General features: G+C 32.2%; 1 protein-coding gene across 1 annotated transcript in view; it reads right to left on the bottom strand.

Annotated features, from left to right (window-relative positions):
- The window catches only part of LOC115891169 (disintegrin and metalloproteinase domain-containing protein 11), a 325,656-nt gene that overhangs the window by 47,185 nt on the left and 251,183 nt on the right, over nt 1-27,288 (bottom strand). Inside the window, exons 7-8 of the mRNA XM_030911575.1 lie at nt 2,690-3,029; nt 838-1,071 (exon numbers count right to left, since the gene is read on the bottom strand). Of these exons, the coding sequence (XP_030767435.1) occupies nt 838-1,071; nt 2,690-3,029 (574 nt within the window). The remainder of the gene's footprint in view (nt 1-837; nt 1,072-2,689; nt 3,030-27,288) is intronic.

Raw genomic sequence — 27,288 nt, 5'->3', positions numbered from 1 at the left:
TTAATACATTTAATTTCGCGTATACTTTTTTTTTCATAATAAATATATTCGCCCGCTACGCAATTGCGCCTTGGGCAGTAAACTACCACTTCGACTGTAACTTCAAAATAGTCCGCCGCAAACTCAACTGGTCATTTTTGTATCGCGATATCCGAAGAAATTATAGGACTTTTATCCACAAGAAAGTGCATGCAGGAACGTTCAAGGAGCTGGCTTAGAAATAAGGTAGGCGAACATCCGCAATAATTCTTTTATTTGTTTCTTTATTCATAAGCTTCATTCAGAACCTCCCAATTAGTGGTTTCGATTACACTTCATACTTTTTAGTTTACGATCATTCACAATATCTAAAAAACACTGTCTGTTGTATCTATAGAGAAAGCATAATATTTGGCTTATAAAACAATAAACTTTTGATTTCTAACCAAAATTTTTCTTGACGGGTGATAATCAAAGGCCAAAATGATTTTTCTCGCAAATTTTGAAGTATAATTAGTGGAAAAGTCAAATGTTTGTTAGGTTAGGTTCTGAATAAAGCTATTTACTGCCTACCTTCATTGCTTTTGGTTGTAAATACAAAATATTATTACAAATTTTAGTAATTAAATGAGAATTTCACTCTAACTTCCAATATTTGTTGGATTTCTGTCACATTGATTGACAAACAAAATCAGGAAAACCAGCCTTCTCGCGCTGGTTAGTTTGGTGACAGTTATAACCGAATTTTTCAAGAACCGTGTTCCGTAATAAGAAAACTTTCAGGAAACCGATAGAAACGGAACATAAAACCATAACCAAGGTAAGCAACGGAATACACCTTAAATTTGCTTAACTCACCTGCCAGTAAGTGTGGCTCATACGTGTTAATGTCCACACTAATCCCCACCGATTTGGGTGTGCACACTGTTGCCGGCACCGCAATGCCAGCCTCTCCACCAACAAAAACCTCGCCGGAAAGAAGTTGCGTCGTGTCCTTCTCCACGGCGAACAGATTCCTAGCCGTGTACTCGCTGAAGAGGGATAGGGCGTTGCCGATGTCGAGGTTTCGATTTATTTGTGCTTGGTTTCGGCCTAAAGAAAGAAGAAAAAACCTTCATTATTGTTTCTCTTTAATTGCACGCCGAGGAACCGATCGATCGGGTTGTTAAGGATGGCCGTAATTGGAAATACGGGGTGTTTTAAATTGAATAGAGTTTAAGTTTATCAGAAAATTGTATGTTTTATTGAGTTTCTCGTTTATGAGTAGAGATACAATGATGCTGTTTTCACATTGCTGTGCTACTTTTTTATGAAACTAAAGATGCTACAAGCAGGGTCCGAATTCTGTAGCTTATAAAACGCTAAGCGCTTTTAGACGCTCAGCGTATATGACGTTAATTTTCGCTTAGCGCGCATTTAACTACTGATTTGGCTATTCTCATCTAACGCGCTTAGCGTCTTTACCCATTGCTCTAAGCGATTTGAAAACGGTTACCTTAAAGGATCGTTTTGCTTGTCGAACTGTAAGTAAAAATAGAAAAAAAAATTGTGCGTTCTCTTGCTCTCTAATAAAAACTATTTCTTCTTCTATAAATTCTTCAATAAGTAATTGATTTTTTTTCCTTTTTGTGATTTTTTTTGTGAAATAGCGCGAAGCAATCAAGGTCAAACGTGTGGTGGCTTCAGAAAAATAAGTAAACATGGAGTACGAATAAATATTAATTTGTAATTGAGTGTAATGTAATACTATACTGTATTAAGCTGATATGAAAAATCAATGATTACCGATGGTAGATTAAATTGGTATTCCTCTAAGTTTAAACAAGAATATTTAGTTTTAATCATTGTCTAACATTATTAATTACAATAGAGTAAAAAAATATATTTTCAAAATTTAAAATCGTAAAACTGCAGGGCAATACGCAGTGACTAATATAGGTCATAATCCACGATGTTAAGGCCGGGACACACCTATCATACACGTTTCCGATCCGGCTCCGGTCCAAATAGATTTATACCACACACAAACCATGTTATTATTATATATTAACGTACTTTTATTGACATCGGGCCAATCAATAATTTTACCAATCAGCTCGATATATTGATGATGTTGCCTCTATTACTCATCAAGCGACACTACTGTTATATTAATCAATTTAGGCTGCGTAAAACAAACATAGCATATAAAATTTTATATACTAATTCATAATCATAAAATTAAATAATAAACATATTTTATTTATATTCCTGCAGATTGAGTTAAAAGTTTTGTTCATAAATATCTACTCTACATATTATAAACGCGTGTTCAAATATTAATCATGTGGAATATGTATCAATATAAAACGAGATGTAATTAACGAAATATCATCGTAACAACGGATATTTTAGAAACGTCTAGGTTTACTTATTTCACTGAAATTTGTGAAAAAAAGTCCTTTGCCTCGGGTACAGATACCGCCACGTTTTGGATAAATGCGACAAAGTTGGGCGACGAAATGTGAGCTTGACCTGCTTTAAAGAGTTCTCCGCATAGTGTAGAGGCTGTTTTAAGTATAAAGTATAATTGACACCACTAATTTAATATTCTCAATTAAGCTTTACCCTACCGATCGATTGGTTATAAATAATTATTAATTGATACATAGTGCTATATTAAACTATTATCCTCTAACAAGAAGAAGGCCACTACACCGTTCCACTCTACCTTGCCACGTTTCTATATACACTACGGACACCCTAGTGTTCAACGTCCGAAAATAGAGGTCCGCTATGTTCGCCACTTGTATCGAATCGTGCACCACCTCGATGCGGGTGCTGCCGTTGCGCTTCTCGAACATGCCCTTGTCGATGACCAGCGCCGTCTCGATGTACTTGGTGGCCTCGCGGATGTCCCGCTTCACGCGCTTCTTCGGGGCCCCCCCGGCTCCTCCGCCCCCGCCGCCGCTCATGTAGTTGTTGGTGTTGAGGCGCCACTCCATCGAGCTGGTGGTGGCGCAGCCCTTGTTCGCCTTGGTTCGCGCCTCGAAGATCACGTGTGGGTGTTTCTGCTGAAAAAAGAAAGTCGTGCAGTCACTTGGGGTTCGATAAGACGGACGTTGTATTTAGGCCGGTAAAGGGGGATTGACTATTGACGCCCAATACACGCGAAACACTACATCAATACGACACTCGAGCAACATGTGTTTGTGTTCAGACGAGGGACACGATAATGGTGGTTTTTTGGCCACCGAAAGAAAATCTACAGAATAAATAAGTATTTTTACAAGCACAACTGCGTTGATTCAACGGAGACCAATTTGTCAGTGTGTTTTTACTAATAAGCCAAATTTTTTTAACCGCACAGTTCTTTGGTTGCACCAGACAGTTTTCTGCTTTTGTTCTTCGCGATATAAAAATCTAGCCAATATTTAGTGTAGTATAACAACCCAGGGTCGTCAACAAAGTGGAAGAGGTTGGCCAACTGTATAACAAACAATTTTAATAAAATAATGGAACCTACATTGTGTTAAAAATATTTTTATTGTAATCACCTCGGATGCGCCCGACAGAAGCAATATTTTGGGAAATTTGAGGAGAATAGATTGTAAATAAAAGGCTAAATTTGTAAATAGCTCTACTTATTTTATTAAATAAAATGAAAGGAGTGCCGTACTCTACCTGGAATTCACAAGTAAAAGAGCAAGGCAGAGAAAACCTTGATCACTATTCCAGGAATCCAACTATACTGTTCTGAACTTTAATAAAACAGAAATAATAATAAAGCAAAAACTGTCCTTATACGTTTGTAGTTTCATATATCCAAAACATGCTACATTTTTTACATTCAAAAAGGAAGAGGTTTTTGTTAGTTTAGCGGGTTTCCACCGGCAGGTACTAAGGTCCTGGTTGCGGAGCTTGAAGCTAAAGTTAAAGGTCTGGTACAAATATCTTCATATAAATATCTGGGGCACGAAATAGCAATTGGTCGCGATAACCAGATACACGAGATACAAAAAAGAATAGGACTAACATGGGCAGCATTCGGCAAACTAAGATGTGTGTTAAAATCAGATCTACCAATGTGCTTAAAGAGGAAGGTGTTCCATCAGTGTGTTATGCCAGTACTTACATATGGCGCAGAGACACTTACACTGACGAAAAAGTACATAAAGAAGTCCGTGTATCCCAACGAGCTATGGAAAGAGCAATGCTTGGTGTATCTCTAAGAGACAAGATATCCAATACAGTTATAAAATAGTGTACACGAATAACAGATGCTGTATATCTGCTTAAAAAACTCAAATGGAACTGGGCTGGGCCTATTGCCCGAAGAACGGACGATAGATGGACCAAGCTAATACTAGAATGGCGGCCAAGATAGGATGGATGGCGGCCAAACTGGATCCAAATGGCACAGGACCGAGAAGAGTGGAAATATTTGAGGGAAGCCTACGTCCAGCAGTGGACACTTCAGGCTGGTTGATGATGAGGATGATGACAAACATCTTTAGATTAAAAGTTATTCTATTTATTGTTTTTGGTTGCTCTTTCGCGAGCTAAGATATTCGCCCATGCACGGTCGAAAAATGTTTAGGGGATTTGGAAATTTGGTTTTGTTAACGAGAAAATATTCTCGTTTCGTCTCGTCTGAACACAAATATAGGTTGGCAATATGCTCGAGCGTTGCCAACGTTGTGTTGTGGAGGTATGTTGCTCGAGTGTCTTGCTATTGTCGTATTGTTTCGTGTGTATTTGACTTTACTTTTGATATGAATTCGTACGAACTTTTACGAGCTCACTCAGAATTCCTCAGAAGAGATCATATGCGTACGTTGATATGTGTCTGGTTAGATTGCTTACAATTATTCCTTAGGAATTCGTACTAAATTTAAATAGGACCAAAATATTTTCTTTTTATTCGTCAAAATAGGATCCATTTATTGGGTTAGTTTACTAATATAAATGTTAGTTTGTCTTGTCTATTTTAATAAAATAATTTTCTCATTTTCTTTTTGATATTTGTTGCTGCATTGTTATTAAGTATTTCTGTGGATTAGTTTACTCATTTTGAGAATCAATTCCAGGATCCCAGGATTATAAGTTATTATCCCGGGATTTCAAAATCTTCCAATCCCGAAAGTTGGAAACGCTACTTATTAATGTATTTATTCAAAAATGCTGTCTAGAAAATTGAGTTTTTTTTCTTAACTTATTCAGTCACGACTAAACCTGCTGTTTTTTTTATTAAAATCTTTGTAGTGGTTAAGTTTTCATTTCTTTGAATAAGAATCTTTGTCATGATATAACAAAATATTTCTTCTCTAAATAAATATAATATATTCAATCTTTTCTTAAAGCAGCGCTTCCTGCGAAAAATAAAAATAGTTATGTTCGGCCCATAAACATAAAAGACTTCATGTTTATAGAGTGGCCATTTTGATGAAGAGGGTTATTTCCAGAACTACTTTTTATTCGTCGCATCGTATTTTCTTTGTGTTTAGAAGGACCGTCGTCACATATTGCAACTGGCGCAACCGTACGCTGCAAGATGAATGTAAATTGGCGAGATATCGCGAAAAATATCAACTGAGCGTTATGTTCGCGAGGTGCACATTTCATATTTTTATTCTGCTCGTCTAAAAACGTCCGATTTTCTCTTATCTGACTAAGGTTTTTACAAAATCAATACGGGAATCGTCATAAATTGGAGGAAAAACCGATATTTACTTTATATGGAAGGAAATAAAGTAGAAAGTTTATTCTTTCTAAGTGGTCATTGTTAGACCAACAGCATACGGATAGAATATATATTTTTATAGAGAAAATTACATCATAACATACAAGATGACCCAATTCCGATTCGAAAAATCTTTATATTTTTGATATTTTACTTCAATCGTTTCTACAAAATATGAGGTCAATGGCGCAGTGGCCATTTAAAAAATACTTTATATTTTAAATATTAAGTTAGGAACATTTTATCAATATTAGAGTAGATTTATTGAATCCGCTATCCACTGGCCTGTTTCAATACGACCCTTACCAGGGCCGGCGGAAGGGAAACATTGAGACCGAGAGAGTATCATATCTGGCGCTCGTCCCCCTCACCCCTCCCCTTAATAGTTATTATACTTTCTCTTTCTTTCAATACTATACTTTAACTACAACTAAGCGTATTTATGCTGCTTTAACAATAATAAATTTTTACTTAAAGATACTTCAAAATTCTTTTTTTCGTTCAATTTTAGTCTGTTGTTCTATACTGGGTGCGTCTCGAAAGTGACTCAACCCTATAACTTTTTTATTTTTTTTACATACAAAACGAGATTTGGTATGTTAGTATATGACATTAATTAGGATTGATTGACGTATTCCATTGTTTTTGGTCACTTCCTGTTTCACCGGAAGTGACTAAAACTTTTGATTTTTAAATGGCACCTCGGTATATACACTCAGAGTAGAATCACATGTCATATGTCACCTTTTGATATTTTCGGCCAAAAAAATATATTATAATTTAAATTTTAATCTGAAATGCTATGACTCTGTTAAAAACACTAATTTTTAAACAAAGAGCCCTGGAAAAATTGATTTGATCATCTAATGTTTTTCGTGTTGTTTTTAATGTCTTGTCCTGGCCGGTTAAAAGATGCCCTAATCGTATTTTTAATAATATCTCAATTTTTTGAAACGGAACAAAGGCGGCTCATTAGCATATTTGGAAAAAGCATTTTTTTACGAATAATTTGGTATCATACAATTGGTATTTCGAGTCAAATTGTCGTTATGAACCGTCGAAATATTCCAGATGCGAAAATGTCAAAAATTGACATATGTCATAAAGTAGAAGTATACCAAGGGTGCCATTTAAAAATCAAAAGTTGTAGTAATTTCCGGTGAAACAGGAAGTGACCAAAAACAATTGAATACGCCAATTAATCCCAATTTATGCCGAAAAAATAAACAAGTTATAGGGGTGAGTTATTTTTGAAAAGTACCCGGTATATAAAATTATAAAAAATAAAAGTCCAACTTCGGCAGTCTCGTTCTGGTATTGTATATATATATATATATATATATATATATATATATATATATATATATATATATATATATATATATATATATATATATATAATAGTATATACCTTTGAAAACATTAGTAATTAGTTGCACAGTTGCTTTATTTCTCTATAAGAATTTAAGTAAATTTTGTTTTCTTTTTCGCAATCAATTCTTTCGTGCAGAATCAGTATATGATTAGATACAGTTTTGTCGGCTTCAAAATGAGGTTCAGCCAGTGTTTGAGATGCATTCCCCTGTCTTGCTCCAATGAGAAAGTTCTACGATTCTACTAACATTTTTCGTGTATTACTACATATTCATTCCGGAACCGAAACTTATAAGAATAACTAGAAATTTTTTTTAGCTGGAATAATAAATTATAATACAAGTTAGACCTTCTGAAAATATCAAAATATTTCCTTTTTTACTTTTTATTTTTAGAATTTTAACAAATTATACTTTATAATACTTTTAGAATAATTGTATAATACATTTTTCGTATAATCGCTATTTAAACTCGTGTATTTGTACATGCCGGTTGTTTACGATATTCTCCGATGGCGGCAGCACCGACGGAGAATGCATCAAGATTATTGTCTCCTGGACATTCTTGTAACTGCTTTTGAAGCACCATAAAAGTAGTCTAGACCTATGAATGGCACTTATGAGTCTTTTCGTTATTCTTTTGATTTTTCTCGTCCTATACCCACAAAATCGCAAACTAATCTAAAATTAACGCCTGTGGAATCGAGTGCCTTTAGAGTTGTTTTGTTATCTGTGAAAATGGCAACCGCACGGTAAGTTCTTTCCTGCTTTATTATTAAATATAATAATAAATTAATTTAATTAATCATTAACATAATAAGGTATTGCCATTATTTTTAAATGATATATTGCGACATACTTGGATCGGCTTACTATGATGATACAAGTTAAAAGGGTACACATTTACCCAGTCTTCTCTGCCTGGAATAATTTTTCTTGATAAGATTGAATGACTCTGTACATATTATTGTAGGGCTATTTCTCAAAAAAAGTCTTTATGACAAGCCATATCTTTTTTATATAGAAATATTTTCCCAGTTACTCAATTACATTTACTTTTGGGATATCCCAGGACGGGAACGATTGGATTCGTTGAATAATATTTATTCTCGGAGATAGTCCCGGATTTCCATTAATAAAATATTCGAAGAAGAATATACATGTTTACCTTTATGTGGGTATAAATGATAAAGAATTTTTTGTGGGCAGGTTTTCAAATATACGAGAAAAATATTTATTCGTAACGTAATAATGCTTTATCCTGAAGAAATCTCTGGGGATTAGAAATATTACTAAAAATAAATTGCAATTTTCTACAATAAAAATATATCAGCGTTCTTCGACTAATTTATTTTATTAATTCTAATTATTGGTGCTATACACGATGAGTCTTAAATAAATGCAAATATTTTCAGGGCTGGTTATCAAGATAGATAAAAGAAACATATTTTCTCTTTACCATTTTTAAAATAAGTCCACAAAAACTGAGTTATTCAAATTCGAAAATTAAAAGAAAATATTTATTTTCAAAAAGAATGAGATCAGTCATACAGAGTCAACAGACTTATTCTGAATATGCATCTCTTTTGGCACCTTACCCCTAGAGTAGAGGTATAACCATGGTTATATCAGAGATTAAGAAATTATACTGTGGTAAAATTTACAGTGAACAGGCAGTTCTAAAAGTATTTCTAAAATATAGAAGAAAATTTAAAAGAAAATGCACGAATTTGAACATCCTTCTTTGCAAAAAAACCCATAGACGTGTTCCTGTGGTCGAAATATACCACCCCTAAAAATATTTGTATTTATTTAACCTCTCAGTCTGACCCTGTATAGTTGATATTAAAATTGAAGATACAAGGCTGCGAGAAAAAAATAAGAACCGTACGATATAGATTTGAGAAACAGAAATATAAAGAAATAGACTGTTATGACCAGCTGGTTTTAAACTAACTAATATTATAACTTGACATTTATATACATGCATATTATGAAAGTCTACATGACGTTATAATATATTCATAGTTAAATCATTTACCTGCAATACTAAACATACGTTGAATTCTTGTTTTTGGTTTTAATTTGTTCTTTGTTTTAACATGTTCTGCAAAGTTATTTTATTCTTAGTTGCTCTGAACGCTGCGCTGCTTAAATGGAATTACAGTGATTTAAAATTAGATTAAACACAACAATGCGTTAAGGTTGTCCGAGAAGATTTACGTGTCCGAATGCCATATAAAGAGTTTACTATTTCTCTATAGCTTGACCACATAACGCCAATTTATATTATATTTTTCTTTTATACTTTTCTTTATAACATTTGGCTTCAATTTTAAATATGATATCTACTTTTGATATAAGTTACCTATTTTAAATACTTTTTTTATATTTTATAAAAAATTAGACCATTTTACTAAGAAAATTTAGCATTTTTGAAGATCTCATGTAAAAAAATGTTGACTATTTTATTATTAGTAGCAGTATCTTAAGATACAGTGAATTACGTTAAAATAAAAAATGTCTGAAGACCTTTTTTTGCCAAATATTATCATATAACATTTACTTATACCGGGGGTTGTTAAATGGCTATGTTAAAACCACTAACTTTTAACCAAGGAGCTTTTGAATCTTAGATTTGATCGTCTAGTGTTTTTAGTGTCTTTTCCTAGACGGTTAAAAAATGGGCAAATCCTATTTTTAATCATGACTCAATTTTTGAGTGTGGATCATTTAAATATTGAGCAAAAGCATTTTTTTACGAAAAATTGGTTCAGCTAATTTGTTGTTATATTTATTGTCGAGACGTTCTAGATTGAAATTTAAAATGCATTAAAATAAGTCCTGTCGTTTTTGAGTTATAGATAGTGTAACTAACTAATCCAAATTTGTATATTTATTTAGATTTTTACTGTATCTGTTAAAAAAAGACAAATTTAAAAAAATTCTTACAAACATATAACTGACCAATACTATATGCACAAAATTGAAAGAGATATTTCAGTTAATTAGAACAATTTACGCATCGAACACAACCAAGTACAATTTCCGTCGCCGAAGGCGTTGTCGCTCCGGATCCTCCGGAGACCCAATAATTATTCCGGGCGATAATTTTTGACGCAAAAAGGGTCTTAAGGGATACCGAAAACTGGCCAAAACGCCTCTGTCCCCGTGGGGACTTAGTTAAGGTCCATTGTGGACGTAATTTTTGGGCGGGCACACTGTTACGACCGGATTTGGTGCGACTGAAACACGGGAAAGGAAGATTTTGCAGGGACAGAGGCGTTATGAAACGGGATTGGGGTTTAAAATTTGATAGTGGTCGACTATTTGACCACTGTTTTTGTGATCTAGGTCAACCAATTTACAGCAAAAAGAGGATACTTCAAGAATAATTTTAAACTTACAGCAGTGCTATGGATTAGAGTTGAGATTTTCCGATTAAGTGCGTATTATGCATGATTTACTTTCTTTGCTTAAATATCTTAAAACATGTGTAATAATAACGCCTTTTTTAAGATATTTGTATATGTTACTGTGAAAGTTTATAAATTTAATATTGTCGACACCAACACAAATGTGCTCTGGTGAAAATTGAAAACTATCGGTTATAATTACTAAATGTCACAATTGCTATTTACGTCTAGTATAACCGTATACTATTCTAGCTTTATAATTTTATGTTTTCTTAATTTTTATTAAAAAATGATAATTCTATCACCCGACCGGATAGCCCTGGTAGATGTGGCCATTAAACTAAAATACTACTACATCTATATCTCTGACCACTAATAACTGCTACTAACCAACAATTTGTTTTGTGTGGTCTGTGCTCTGTTTTAGCTTAAATGTTTTGTTCATTATACATGTTGGGGATTTATTTTTAAATTAATGTTAATCATTAAGCAATCAGTAAACTCATAGAATATCCATTTCTTTTGTATAATCAAAATTGTCACTCTAAATTTCAAATAACCAAATTGTCACTCTAGATTGCTGTCTTTTAAGACAGATGTCACTTGTCTGGTCATTATTCAATTCATTATTCGAATTCTCAAAATGTTGTTAACAAAAATCATCACAATTGTTTATCTTCATCATTTACCGGATTAATAATACAGAAGTTACAGCTCAATTACAAACAATTCATTATTTATAGCGATTTACAGTATTTTTTTAAAATTAAACAAATATTCTCGTTGATTATTGGCTTGAAATAAATATGACAGTGTTGTTCTCCAATGAAAATGCGAGTTACTAACGTACAATTCTGACGTTTCCTTCCTAACTAAAGTTGTTACAACGTCTAGTTGTCTTTGATGCTCGCGTGTCAAAAATCAAAAATTCAGTTACACAAATGAGTTTCATTACTTTAGTTTCAAGCTTTTTTTTGTAATTTGTTGTTTTAAAATAGAATTTTGCCTTGATGTAAACTGCGCGAGCATCTAAGACGAATTGTGTCTTTAACTAAATATCCGCTTGTATTATAACTGTCTTTCGTCGGTTTATTTCTTATTTTTGCTTCTTTCGCCCTCTGTGATAGCTTGGCGTCAGTGATGCGCAAAGTTTTATAGCGTGCATGAAATTTTTGATTATTAAGCTATTGAGTTTTAATTTTTTTTTCATTTAATAAAAAATGTTTCTTATCGACACCAACGTGTAGTGCATGATAAATGTTGATATTCGCCAATGTATGTTAAAAATATGTCACCAATATAATTCACTGGATTTCGGACTTTTCTAGTAAGATATATGTATATTATAATAAAAAATATAATGATGTGCTTGAAATATATCGAATAACAAAACAAAAAGCATCGAACAACAACAAAATATATCGAAAATCCTTAACTTGGAATGGGAATCCTCCAAGGGTCTAAGACACTCGAAGAAATTTCTCAGAATTTATAACCGAGAAAGATCAAAAATTTTCCTTGATTTAAGTAAGAACAATCTTTGGATTGTCACGGGGTTTTTAACAGGGCACTGTCTCCTCAATGAACACCTTAGTAGATTAAAGACGGTCCTACACGATGTGGCGAACACCTTCAAACGTTGGACGCACGGCATTCGCCACAACGTGTGGGAGCGCAGAAATCCATGTGTCGAAGTTCGAAGCAAATTCGTGCTCTCGTCGGTAAATTTTATGCGAGTCAAAGGACCTTCCAACGTTCGAAGTAATGTTCGCTGTGCTCCTACACGAAAGTCTTCACGTGGCTGATATTTTATTAGGGATCAGTAGCGGCCTCGCTATTAATGCTAAAACGTGGTTTCCTCAGGCTGAAAATTTTTCGTGATTTGTTCTTTGCCAGAAATATGTAAGTACATACATAGATATTATTGGACATCTTTGTGTTAATAAATATCTGACAGAATTTTTGGTTATTTCATTACTTTAGTCAAAACATTTAAATTTCCTTTTATTCGTTCACTTTTTCTATTCATCAAATTTTCTTCTTATAATAGATATGTAAATAAGTTTTTAGTTTTTACTAAAATTACTTTTAAAATTTTCCGTTTTTAGTTAAAATGGAGTGGAATAATCAAATGATAATGGAATTTATTTCAATTTACGAGAAATATCCAATTATATGAAATCCCAGGCATTCCGAGCATAAAAACCGGAATGCCTTAAATGATGCTTGGCGTAAAATTTCTCAGGAAATGAGTATAGACTTGTCAGTAGCAGAATTGAAAAAAAAGAATCTGTAAAGGCAACGTATAGAACGTTGAGGAGGAAAGATATAGATTCTTATACAACCGGATCTGGGAGAGCAGATATACACAAACCATGTTGGTTTGCTTATGATGCTAGAGACAGATTCATAAGAGTAACAAGAAATAAGATCCTGTTACGTGTTCTTTTTCTTTTGCTTCTGTTGCAACAGTTTAGCGCAACTTAAAACTATTATACCAGCGGCAATCCCAGCACTTAATCTATTATCCATATCTGCTCAAGCTAAGAGTACGTACGACACTGAGTTAATTTAACAAATGTAGCGCCAGGTTTGCGTCCAACGTTGGAACGAACGTTCGAAGCATCGTGTAGGAGACACATTCGCTAATTGCAATATTGTCGAAAACTGTGTCAAATGTTGGTTTGAAAGTTCGTTCGAACGTTGGACGCATCGTGTAGGACCGTCTTTAAGCTAAGAAACAACGACGAATGGAGATTCTGTAGGAAAAATGGGGAAACACCAGAACACCTCATCTCTGAGTGCACCGAGACCACAACCATTCGTGCCATGAACTTTGCTAGGACTAATATCGGAGACGAAGAACTAACCTTTGTAAAACCGTCTCAGATACTGGCTATTGTCAAAGCTCTGAGACTGTATGATAAGTTATAACTCAAGAAAGGTGGGCATAATAAATACATTCCACATTCTACATGAAATATATAAAAATATAAAATTTAAGAATTTAAAATTTGATGAAATGATTATTTAGATATGTAGTAATTGTATTTAACTAACTACGTGGAATTAGCTACCTGAAAATTGTTCAATAGTATATTAAAATCAACGATAACAAAAAGAAAGTAAAAAGTAACCTTTAGGGTAAAATTAAATTTAAACCTTATAAAAACCTATTAGTAGTTTTCCCTTCTACTCTTCTACTTTCCGAAACTTAATTATTTCGTAACGATAGCCGGCAAAATTGGACGCAATCGAAATTCCCACGCTGACGAAAGCGATTCCTGTCCACGGAGAACTATCGTTGAACTTTATAACCGAACATTACGTTACGTACAAGTTATGATGGTGGTCCCTGAAGAGCGCGGCGAAGTGGCTAAAGTAGCGGCCAGAGACGATCTAAAAAGCCAAACTGCCAGCGGAAATGCTGCTGCTGCGATGGAAGCTCACTGGCTTAACATTAGATTAAACACAACGATGTGTTAAGATTGCCCGAAGAGATTTATGTTTATGGCTAGATTTGTGTTCTAGTTCTCCGTACTGGTTTCGGAATGCCTTATAAAGAGTTCACTATTACTCAATAATAGTTTTGCCACATTATGACTAGTTTTATAATGTCATTCGTTTTTGTTTTTATTGCTAAATGCTATTATCAAAAAATATGGTATAAAATAATAAATAAAATATAAAACAACTGATTTTTAATTAGAATAGCATAAATAGTATATGTGAAAAGGGGACTGTTATAACTACCAATTTAGAACTTACTTTTAGCTAGATCATATTATAACTTTACAATCATTTACACGTATATTATGAAAGTCTGCAGTAAGTTTTAAATCTCTAGTTAAACCATTTAGTTGTAATGTTTTAAAAATATAGTCTAAGAGCTAGCAACATTTTCGAGAAAGTATTTTAAGAAAGCTGGCTCTTTGATATATCTCTTACTATGCTCTCTGGAACAGCATGCGCCCGTAGAGTTTCCGACTAGGAACCGAGGATTCGAGACCGAGTCAGACAAAAACTTTTTCATTTTATTTTCGTTTATATTAATTTTGGATTTTATTTTAAAATGCTCTGTAGAAAGATATTCTATTCTAAATAATAACTAACACCAATGACTTGTGGTCTGGAGTTCAGTTCCAGTTTTTGAACGCTTTAAAAAAGTTCTTCACTATTTGCTTATAGCTTCACCAGATTCTGACTATTTTTATAATTTTATTTATTTGTTTTTTTAGTAGGTACGTGTATTATCAAAAAATATAGTGTGAAATAATAATAAAAGATAAAATAACTGTTTTTAAATAAAATAGTTTGTGTAAAATAGATTTGCTATTTAGTTATTTAATATTATAACTTGACAATCATATACATGCATATTATGAAAATCTGCAATAAAATTGTAGACTTTCATAATAGGTTTCATTTCTGATCTAGATTTCAGTTATAGTATTGGAATGCTTTAAAAAGAGTTTTGTAAAACTTGGAAAATAAGTTGGTTATAATAATGGTTTTATAATTCGGAAACTCTCTATTTATTTATCTAGCAATGCTAGAACACTCTATTAATTTGAAAGTCGATTAGAGAAAATAGTATGATTCATTGGCAAGCGATGTAAATATTTGTGAGCAGGTAAAAATGTGATGTAAGAGGAGGCTTAGCTTGCCGACGCGCGGGAGGTCAGTCAGTAGGAGACGGGACAGCCAGCTGTGTAGTAGTGTTGTGTTGTGTTTTGTCACAGAGCTGACATTTGGAGGTTGCGAGTCTTATGACTAAGGTTAGGTTAGGTTAGGTATAAAGGATTAGGATATACTATACTATAGGATATATTGACTATTTGGATACGAGTATTATTGACTATTTGGATACGAGTCTTATTGACTATTAGGATACGAGTGTTATTGATTATTTGGATACGAGTCTTATTGACTAATTGAATACGAGTCTTATTGACTAATTGGATACGAGTCTTATTGACTATTAGGATACGAGTGTTATTGATTATTTGGATACGAGTCTTAATGACTAATTGGATACGAGTCTTATTGACTATTAGTATACGAGTGTTATTGACTATTTGGATACGAGTCTTATTGACTATTTGGATACGAGTCTTATTGACTATTAGTATACGAGTGTTATTGACTATTTGGATACGAGTCTTATTGACTATTTGGATACGAGTCTTATTGACTATTAGAATACGAGTCTTAGTGAATATTAGGGATGCGAATCTGTTTAGCTGCAGATTTGCGTCCGGGAAAAGCCCCTATGCTTATTTCAGGTGACACCAGCTAGTTGTTGAAGATTAACCAATAGATCCGAATAATATTTGAATTAGATGGAAGATATGGAATGGGACATGTTGAATAGAATACCAGTGGCTAGGGGGCGGAGTACCCCCGGGTGAGTTTTACTATTTAACTATCAATTTTATCCAGATTAGTAAATGTTTGTTTTGTTATTTTCATGTACAATGAGAGCCTGCTTGCCAATGACCAACTAAATGGATATTTGAGGTGAATTTGCATTGTGAGACCCGGTTGAGTAAGTCCCAGATATAAGCGATTTTACAGTTTATTATTTCCCTATAGCTTTACCTCATTCTAATTTTTTATTACTTTGTTCATTTTTGTTTTTAGTTTTACAGTAGCTTCGTGTGTTATAAAAAATGTAGTATAAAATAATAAATAAGAGAAAACAACTATCTCTTTTAATAGAATAATATTTGTAAAATAGCCTGTTATTACTAGATTTCATATAGCTCGCTAATATTGCAACTTGACAATCATATACACGAATATTATGGAAGACTGCAATTAATTTTAATTTCCTACTTAAATTATTTAGTTGTAACGCTAAAAATATCTTGTAATAGATATATTAACGTCTAGAATATAGCATTATTTGAATTCATGTTTTTGGTTTATAATACACTTTATAACTTATTCTATCCTAGATAATAACCTCAATGACTTAAAATTAGATTAAAATCATCAATGTATTAAAGCTGCCCAAATTTTTTTTTGATTATGAATTGATTTTTTGATTTGATTGATAATTTGAACACATTAAAACCTGTTAGGTGTAGTCTTAGGTTTAAAATTCTCTGCAATAAAAATAAAATGCTTGGAAATATATTGATACATCTTATATTATTTAGTTTGGTTTGGTTTGGTTTGGTTTGGCATTTTTTTACATTTTGTAATACGAGAGTGTGTAATAGTATGACATTTTGTAATAGTACGACTATGTACATAAAAGTTTTTTATAAATACTACTCCCCTCTCAAATATTAATACATATGGAAAGAAAAAAAAAGTTAGTATAGAGTCTTTTAACCAAAGTCTTTTAACTAAATTCTGGTAAACTGTTTTAATTAAAAATAACCTTTTTAACTATTCTGCTATTTTTCACTACTAGTAAACCACATTTTAAACAATGAGCGATTAATAAAATAACAATGATATTGCTCCTATGTTATTAATAAGACATATTTATGCTATTATAAATTTTATTTATCTGTACTGAATCTGAAATAATAAATTACATTTTTAGAAATAAGGATACAACCTTTGTGTGGAAGTATATTATAAATGTTAAAAAGAAATACAAAATGTAACAAATACTAACATAATTTCTTCGGTAAGATATACTTCAAATTTGAAAATAATAGTATTAATAATCTAAATAAATAAAAATAATTTAATATTTTTGCCTAATATAGTATGTTGGTATTATTATTGAGCGTTTTGTAATATTGAGACTAATACACACAATTATTATTTTAACATAACGTTTGAAATAATTTATTTTGCTTGTGTTAAGAAACTGTATGCATTATTATTAACTAAGATGGAGGTTTGATTGAGTAAAAAGCGTTTTGAAACAAATATATAAAGCGTGTATTAACAAAATTCATTTATTTTTAAGTATTATTGTACTTACATGATCATGGCCGGCATCCTAGAATAAAATATAAAAGTATCATACAGTCACCAATTATGAAAAGTAAAAGAAAAATAATTTTAACGATACAAACATTTTTAAAATTTATAGAGTAAAAATAACATTTTAAAAGATTTTTATATAATGAGCATACTTATAAATAACTTTTTTGCGCTTTGAGACAGGTACTAATTAGTTTGAATTTTCGCTACAAATAACTGAGATGGTTTGTAAAAGCGTAATTATAAACTAAAAAAGTAGCAGACTTGTATGTGTTCGCTCTATAGAAAGCAGAAAAACTAAAACAAGAAAATTAATTAATTTAGTCAGACGCTGGTACAGCAGTATAAATAATTATTTGTGCTCGTAAATTTTGTAAACATGTTTTGACTGAAACGTGATTTAAATAACTTTCTATTAATACTTTTACAAATTATAAAAGACACTACTTTAATTCATTATATATTATTAATGTAACTATTTTTTTTTTATAAATTTGAAAATCATGTACAATTAAATTAAATACCATGAATAATAAAATCAAAACTACATGTATTATTACCAAGTTTTAAAATATATAGTATATCTTTTTAACGTTAAAATTGTTTTTAAAATATATTGTGTTATGATTGCATATATTATAATTTTACAATCATATACATGAAAATTATGAAAAGGTCTCAAAATATCAATTTAAGCATTGCATACTACATATAAAATCATACGCAATATTAGATTGTCAGCTTGAAATTTTCACACTTATAATATGGCAAAATATATAACCAAAAAAATACATTGAATATTTTAGGGTGCCATACACATCATTACTCAACTATACGCAATGTTATCATTATACAGTTGTTAAGTTATCAAGTTGTATATAAGTTATTATATATTTTATAACATATCAAACAAAGAAACCGCCAATCATAAATTACTTAGGTATATTTTTGTATTCTATTTGGACCGTCTAAAATTTATTGCAAATCATATATTTGATATATAAATACCCTTTTCAAAATCTATTGAATTTTGATTGTATTATTTACAAAAGATCTCCGTGATTCCTCAAATCGCTTCGGCATTAATATTTATCGTCACGTTTAACAGCCTATCTTCAAAAATGTCGCTCCCTAATATTCAATCCCCATAAATAAATTCTTGCTGGGAACATTTTTCGAGTTATTGATACATATTTATGTTCGAAAATAAAATAAAGATTTTTGGCAGCCGATATGCTTTTTAGCTGTCATTTGATTTTGAAATAAGTAGGTTTTTAAACATTTTTCCTGAATGGTGATGTTGTGATTTACTTGCTTTTATTTAAATACAATAATTTTTTTTTCCAATAATACGTTCCATAGAGCAATATGTAATTTAAAATAATAATACAAAACTAAAAAACAAAAAGAATACATTAAAACTCAACTTTTTATTAGTATTAATTAGCCATTATTCTGATTACTTTAAAAATATTTAGCTAAAATACTTCTTGTATTTTTTCTATTTAAGAGCAGTTTATGGGGATGCACGATTTTGATAAATTGATTGTGAAGTAGGTCAAGAAGTTCATTATTTTTTTTTCTATTATAAATTACTTTTTCCTGCTGGCAGAATCCGCCCCTATAAATTCAAATTTGAAAAATAACAACTTACGAGATTTGGAGTAAGTCCAAAACAATGAAATCTGAAATCGATACAACGAAACGTTAAAGCTAATGCTCCCATTATTAACTCCTCCATTTAGAAATGTGAAATACAAGTATAATATCACTCGATTGATTTTTTGAGAAAAGTATTAAGAAAGAGTATTAAATAAATAATTATATTCAATTATTTAATACACTTTTTTCCTATTTTTATAAAGATTACGCTTCTACGCCATCACGTTGGCAAATCGAGAATAAAAAAGAATCTATTAAATCTGTGGTCAAATCAAACCGTAGATAAATAAACGGTTTGTTACGTTTTGCTTGTATAAACCTAGGTAAAGTTTGCCCAGTGAGAAAATATATGACACTGACATTTGTTATCTATTTTTTTACTTCACATGTAAATTGTATTTTCTGTAAATTTTTGTCCTTGTTTGGCAGATTTTAATTTTAGTTTGTTTTTGTTAAATACGCTAGAAATATCGTCACTATATGATACTAAGGGATGCCAAAGGTTAGTCTTGGGTCGAGATTTTCGTGTGTAAGAAAAGTAAAATGCGTTTATAATGCACTGAGCAAAGAGAGAGCAGTAAACACGTTGCCAAACGTATGAAATAAACCGAGAAACTGATAAGAAGATTTGTCGCAGTCGACCAGTCAATCCAATCAACCAACTCAATCAGTACATCTGTTAAAGTTCTAGGGAGAGGTGTACATCATGCGTTCAGCTTCACGATTTAATTACGTCTCGTGATACTTTATTTGTTTAATTTTTAATAACGTGTGGTTGTAATTTTCCCTATAGCTTGAAAATTTTTAAGTGCAAGTTAGAAACACTTACATTATTGGTAAAAATAAGTGGAATTGAGTTGGTGTTCGATAGTGGTCGCGCTATTAGAACTCTGAATTCAAAAATCGATATCTCGAAATCTTTTAGAAATAATTGATTGTAGTTTTTTTATTAAATAATATATTAATATTTCTGCTATATTTTCTTCGCAGACAGTATGTGAAAATCTTTATAAATAAAAAAGTTACACGATTGCTGAACATTACTATGCACTAAAAGTAAACGAATGGGTTGTTTCAAACTTTTGAATGGAAAAAAACAACCTTATCGATTGTTTCTTATTTTAACATTTAAGTAAAAGATCGGATCCTCAAAATAAAAAAAAGGTTTCTAAAATGGTTCTTAACTTATGACGTGTTATAAGTTGGAGTTTTTAAATTATCGAGATTACTGACGTTTCCTCGTTATAAAAAAATGGATAACCTAACGATATATTATAATTATATTTCAGATGTTCAGAAACATATCTAATGATTTTATATGGTTATCTTTTCAAAAATAGTCTTTAAAATAAGGGGTTTGCGATCGTGATTTTACTTTACTTCACATGGAAAAGCCGCAACAGCACACCGTCGCACTTCTCTCACTCCGATTTAATAAGATCGCTATGCTATTTACTTCCCCTCATGTAAATACCAACCCAAAAGTAACAGTTGCCAGCACGGTATACGTACATATATTAAAGCATTTTGTTAATGTTTCTTTTATTTTAAAAAATATAATTCTTATTTTTAATAGAAAATTAAAAATGGAAATTTGAAGTGTATGTTAACTGACGAAAACTGTCAGAGCTTAAAATTTCATCCTAACTTTCCGTATGTTAAAAGTTTTTAGCCCATTTAAATACGATAATACTGCATGTACTGAGTTTTACGGTACCTTTTAATACCCATGTTACATATATACTGCAGGGTATTTTACAGAAAGTTAAAAACATAAAATTTTATACGAGTGTTTTTGATTTAAATCCTTTTTAAGTACATTAAAAGGGACCATTTTATTATCTTTTTCCGGCATACAGTAAACATATTCACATAAAAGTTTTTTTGAAATGGTTGTATTCAAATTTACGTTCCACGATATGTTTTAATTCGTAGATTATTTCTTCGTTAACATCTTTTAGTTATTTTATTTTAACTTTACCAAGGTAATGCTTGTTTTTTTATAGGATTGAAATAATTTAAGATATACAGGGTGGTCCGAACTGTATTCCGGAAACTTCGGCAGCATATTCTGCAGATAAAAATAAGTAAAAAAGTTCGTATAAATGTATGTCCTAAAATGCTTAGTTTCGGAGACACAGGGTGTAGAAATTTCATTTTTATTTCGAATTTCCTCGATAATTTCTGAAGCAACGTCAATATTTGGGTGAAATTTGGTGTCTGCGAGTTTTTTGACACGAGAAATTTGATTTTGATGTCAATATGACACCTATTTGTAGGGGGCGCCACTTACATGTGTTTTATCTTTTTTGAAGAGTAATAACTATTTATCCGTATTTGTATAAAAAAACTACTGAGTAAAAAATATACATTTCCGTGATTTCTTAGGTAAAAAATGTCTCTTGGTAAAAATCGCTACGAACAACCGTTTTCAAGTTACTTAGAATGGAAATATTTAATGCATATCATTATTGACAAAAAATAAGCACGTTGAGTAGATATAGTTATTTGACTGAAACAGAGCTGATGTACTGAGTACAAAAAGTACTTGAAATAAATAATCAGTATTTTTTCTACTTTAAGTATTTTACTTATAGTATTTATAAACTAACGATACTTTTGGCAATTTACTTATTACTTTTGCAAAAAAGTACTTGTACTTGTACTTAAATTTACGATTTTATTTTAAGTATTACTTGTTACCTAAAAAAAGGACTGGAATATCTAAATCTACTCTTAAAGTTCTTTCTAAAAATACTTAAGTGTTTTTTAGCAGTAAGTACTTAAATGGAAAATACTTAAAGTACTTTTAAAATTACTTTAAGTATCTACATTTACTTTAAGTATTTTATCAAAAATACTGCAACTCCATTCCATACCATATTAACTGGACAGTAAACGCTCAAAGAAATCAAATCTTCGTCTTCGAAATGAAGCTAACACTGCTTTCAGTCAAAACTATTTGTTTGGCTGACGTGTATACTAAAACTTGAGTTAAGTACTTGAAATTTCAAAATACTGAATCTTTAAAAGTACTTAAGTATTTTTAAAATATTTCCAGTACTTAGAACTACTTCAGTATATTGAATTTACTTTAAGTATTTTTAAGGTATGTACTTACTACTTATACTTGAATGATTGGTTTTAAGTAAAATACTTATTACTTCAAGTACTTTCGTAAAATACTTGTACTTAATATTGTAAGTAGATTTGGAATTTCAATTACTTCATACTTATTACTTGAAGTACATTTGCAAAATACTTATCACAGCTCTGGACTGAAATAATAAATTTGGAAAATTATTATTTTTTTAAATTACTCATAAATTTTTCTGAGAAATAATTATGATAAAATAGTTTCTGTTGAACTTTTGGCACAAAAACATGTCAAATTTATGATTTCAGTCTAATAAGCGTGGCGTCAGGTGGCGTCCTCTACTAGTAGGAGTCATATTGACATCAAAATCAAATTTCTCGTGACAAAAAACTCCCAGATACCAATTTTCATCCAAATATTGACGTTACTTCAGAAATTATTTAGAAAAAATCAAAATAAAAATGAAACTTCTACACCCTGTATCTCTGAAACTAAGCATTTTAGGACCTACATTTATACGGACTTTTTTATTTATTTTTTTCTGCAGAATATGCTGCCGAAGTTTCCGGATTACAATTCGGAACACCCTGTATATATAGTAAAATTTGAAAAAAAATTGGAAATAGATTTGTGTGTCTGAAAAGCTTCTATTTTTTTAATCTTTCTATAGTTAGTGTTAATTTTTGACAAGCTAATAAGTTTTATGTCAATTTTCAGTAATTGACGTCTAGGGATTGACAGCCAAAATTATCATCCATTGCCATTCCCAAGCCGTCTTTTCTTTAACGCCGTTCTTTTTTGACCATACGGTACATAATATGTATGTGAGATAAAAATTAAAGTATTAACGTAAATCTAGACTATGTAAAAAAATAATTAAATTTAAAAAAAAAGTCAATTCAAAGTTATTCTACTCTTGCAGCTGACACCAACGTCAGCAAACCGACGACCGGGCGAAAGTTGAACGACGTACGTCCAGCAGCGGCAGGCGGCCATTATCAATTAAAATGCCAATTTCCGGTCACCGTACCGTCGCCATAACTATTTTCCTTCGTCGGCTCGGCCGGAGAAAATTAGGAGCTGGGCCTAAGTGCTCCCGCTTCCCCTAAACAGCGCCGGCTGGAACTTTGGAATTAATTTGCGCCGCTCGGGACTTCCCCGGCTTGACGGTGCGTGGCTTACGAGGGGAACGGAGTGTTGAAGTGTAGCGGCGGGTAACAGTGGTTGAATGTTATGTTTAGACGGAATTTGAGTCTTTGCGCGAGCGAATCTTTGGGATGGAGGGGAAGCTTTAATTTGTTAAGATAAAATGGAAAGTGTTTCTATTAGAAACTTCCGGAAATACCGGAAAAATTACTTAACATTTTTGAAAAAAAAACTGCCTCTCGAAAAAAATTGTATAGCCTAAACGTCAAATTTATTGATAACCACACAGCCACTGTCACATAGAGAAAAGACATGTGGCTATCTACTTCAAAAATTAAATTGTTTGAATGTCATATAATAATGGCGGTATCTCTAATAGATTTGAGCGATTAAAAAATTATCATAAATAATTTTTTTAAATGGAAACTCACGTTTTTTAATTCACTAGTAAAAAGGTTTTTTAATGCGTTACTTTTTGCCTTTTTCGTTACATGTTCGTATACATAAAATAAATCGTTTTTAAGTTATTTAAGATTTAGTTTTAAAGCGTATATTTTTCTTAATTTTAACCAGTGTTATGTATGACTTTAAACGTCAAGAAGTGATGTAAAACCGAGAGTAAAACAATAGATCTGGCTATGTCATATTGAGACATCTTGTTCAAAAAGCAGTAGTTCATCGATCATTATTCCCAAGCCAGCTTTGTGCCGTTTTTTATATTATACGGTTGGTAGATTAATAATAATATGAACTATTAGATATCACTAGAGAGCGAAAATACAAGATATATTTTTGTAAATACACTTTTTAAACTCCTAAGCAGAAGTATTTAAAATATAGGAAGTTGAAATAATTAGTTATCTGACAGATGGAAATAAATTGTCTGATTGTTTGACGCTTAATGTCAAAGCAAGCTAGATAAAATAAAGAAAAATATACGCTTTAAAACTAAATCTTAAATAACTTAAAAACGATTTATTTTAGGGATAGGAACATGTATAGTCAAAAAGCAACAAATTAAAAAACCCAATGAAACAAAAAGTGGGTTTTTATTTGAACAAAAATTATTTATGATAAATGTTTAATCGCTCAATTCCATGACAGCAACGGCCAATATTATATGACATTCGAACAATTTAATTTTTGGAATAGAGAGCCACATGTCTTCTCTTTATGCCACACCCAAGTAGCAAAATTACGTTGTTCAACGTAATCACAACATCGCCAGGAGCAACCCAACGTTGCCGGACAACGTCGAAGCGACGTCTAAGCGACGTCTAAGCGACCCATATTTGCACCAAAATGGTGGATGTTTTAAGAGTCGCTACAACGTCGCCAACGTTGGCGATGTTGTTTGACGCGACGTAGTACGTCGTGTGCTAAAAGTTGTTTTTCATGCCGATTCGCGATATTTTGAGGTTAGAGTTAAAAATATTTGTCGTCAAATATTACTATACTCAACCATAGGGAAACCAAAATGAATGATTATGAATTAGAAATGGAATATATTATGCTCCATTAAGAAATAACTAGGTGAATTTAACATCGACAAATCTGCAAAGCTTTGAGAAGTCGGCAATCGAAATTCATCAACGAAGATTAGTTTACTGTTGAAAGTGACCATGATACTTCGAAATATGGCAAAACCCCTTTTTTTATTTTCTAGTTTTAATTTTAAAATTATAGTTTACTTGGTTAACCTAACTTTTTTTTGTTTAAGTTTGAGACAAATATACGAAATCTATCAGGAAAATTAGCTTACAACCCTAACAGATACAGTTTTTAACGAAATTCGCAGTATTTTGTGGTTTCTGATGTTCTATTCGATTCGTCCACAACGCACGAATAGATAAATCGTATTAAAATGGCCAGAGTTGCCTAAGGCAACCTTTAAAATACCAATATAGTACATAAGGTGCGGTAACCAACCTTTGGGTCACCTATGTCAACCTTTGGTTCAAAAATTGACACCTGCTTTGACGAAATAGGACCTCTGAACCCTACCAGCATCTAGGAGGTAAATAAGAAAATTCCTTCTTATAGTGCTCTTTTTTATCTAGGAAAAATAAAATAAAGAAGAAAGGTGGGTCATCCTTTGGTGGTGGTCACGTACTCGTTAATAAGATCGCTGACATTAGATCAGTATTTCTATTTATTTATTGTTAAAAAGGCCGTACAGGAAGTATTGTTGAACTTACCACTTCACGTGCATCAATCGGCAGCCCTTTTATACCACAAGATGATAATCCTTTTAAAAGCTGTTTACAGCTCAATGAGATATATTATTTTGTACACTCCACTGACTTAAAAATGTTTTTATTTTTTGGTGGAAAGGACGTCAGGATGAATTTCAGTTGACTGCTCTTCTGGAGGATCATTATTCTCATATTATTCCTCTGTTGTATGGGCTTCAGGTGTACTGTTATTTATTTCTATAGTATCCATTGATGATAAGCTACCATTAGTAGTACAATTACTTTTCAAAATTGAAGTGGACGTTCCTTCGATACATGATTGCGAGGATGTGGATGACGAACCTAAACTCGTTATTTCCACTTCATTTTTCGGACACTGACTTGCTCGCTGACTTTCTTCTAAATACTTTTTCCTTTTTCTATAAAAAGTTGTAGAATATTTATATACTTTTTTCCTTCCTATACATCTTCTTTTCGCTTTATACAGTAAGTACTACAGAAAAAATACCTAACCAATTGCTCTGTGACAGTACAGTACAGAATTTTTTGAGGTTAGGTGTAGATAGTTTCGCTTCCACAACAAAAATCGATATCGTCGCGCTCGTCGCCGTAATCCAACGTATAATTTTGAAGTTGCTTTGGGTCGTTTAATGAAACGTTGTATTAGGTAGCAGTTAGCATGGACTTACACTCGTAATTTAAAGGTACGTTGCACAACGTTGTACTACGTTTGTTATTCTGTAGTATAATAAACATGCCTTCTGGCGACGTAATGACAACGGTATAAAACCCCACTTCTAACAACGTTGTGCCCTACAACGTTTACCAACGTTGTTAAAGGTCAAAATATACAACTGTTCGTAGCGACGTTTCCGCTACGTAATTTGAAGTTTGGGTATGCATAGGGCAGGGAAAAGTACCAATTTCAACGTTGCGCGTAGTCAAAACTAGTCGGACGTCGGAATTTTGTTACTTGGGTAGTGACTGTGGTAATCACTAAGTTTGTCATTTAGGCTGTACCGATATTTTTGACAGGCTGTTCTGTTCCACCAAAAATTTTAAACATTTATTTTTTCGCAGAAACGGTTAATGTTAATGAAACGGTTAATGTATTGAACATTTAATATCAAAATTCATAAAATTTTTACAGAGAATTTAAGTATGTAATAAAAAATGGAGGTACCTATTTAAAATAAGAAAGTTGTTGTCAACTTCCGGTATTTTCGGAAGCGCCACCGTATTGAAAATATTTTTAATTGATAGATCTCGTTGTGAAACAGTGATGTTGAAACTTCTAATGCGCGTTCAGCCTGGGACACCCTGTATACATCTACATCTACATCTAAGCTTATCTGTTGATATATAACTTTAAAAAGATCAATAATATGGTCAACAAAACCGACCTCCAGGCGAGTCGGCGACCGGTATTAAACTTTCTTGACCTTTGTCTCAGTTTATATTTCCGGCCAGTCCCTCGTCGCCCGATATAATAATTGCCACTGCCGCGCCGCCGGCCATAACAAACGTCTAATTCCGAGCGGTCGGTGGCCGGTCGGGGTCCAGCCGTTCGTAATTTACGGGCGTATCTTAAAACCTGAACCGCCACAGAACTGATAAACCGAAGCCGCGTGGCAGATTTACGTCAAATGAACGTCGCGCTTAACGGTGACCGGCCGGTCCGCACCGGAAATTAGACTGGGCTGCGAGAACAGATACCGAGTGCGAACGTAATACAATTATGAAAATT

This window comes from Sitophilus oryzae, unplaced genomic scaffold, assembly GCF_002938485.1.
Source record: "Sitophilus oryzae breed Bouriz unplaced genomic scaffold, Soryzae_2.0 scaffold_971_pilon_pilon, whole genome shotgun sequence".
Classification (NCBI taxonomy): domain Eukaryota; kingdom Metazoa; phylum Arthropoda; class Insecta; order Coleoptera; family Curculionidae; genus Sitophilus; species Sitophilus oryzae.
The sequence above is the reverse complement of the archived record's forward strand: the minus strand, read 5'-3'. Positions and strand labels throughout refer to the sequence as shown.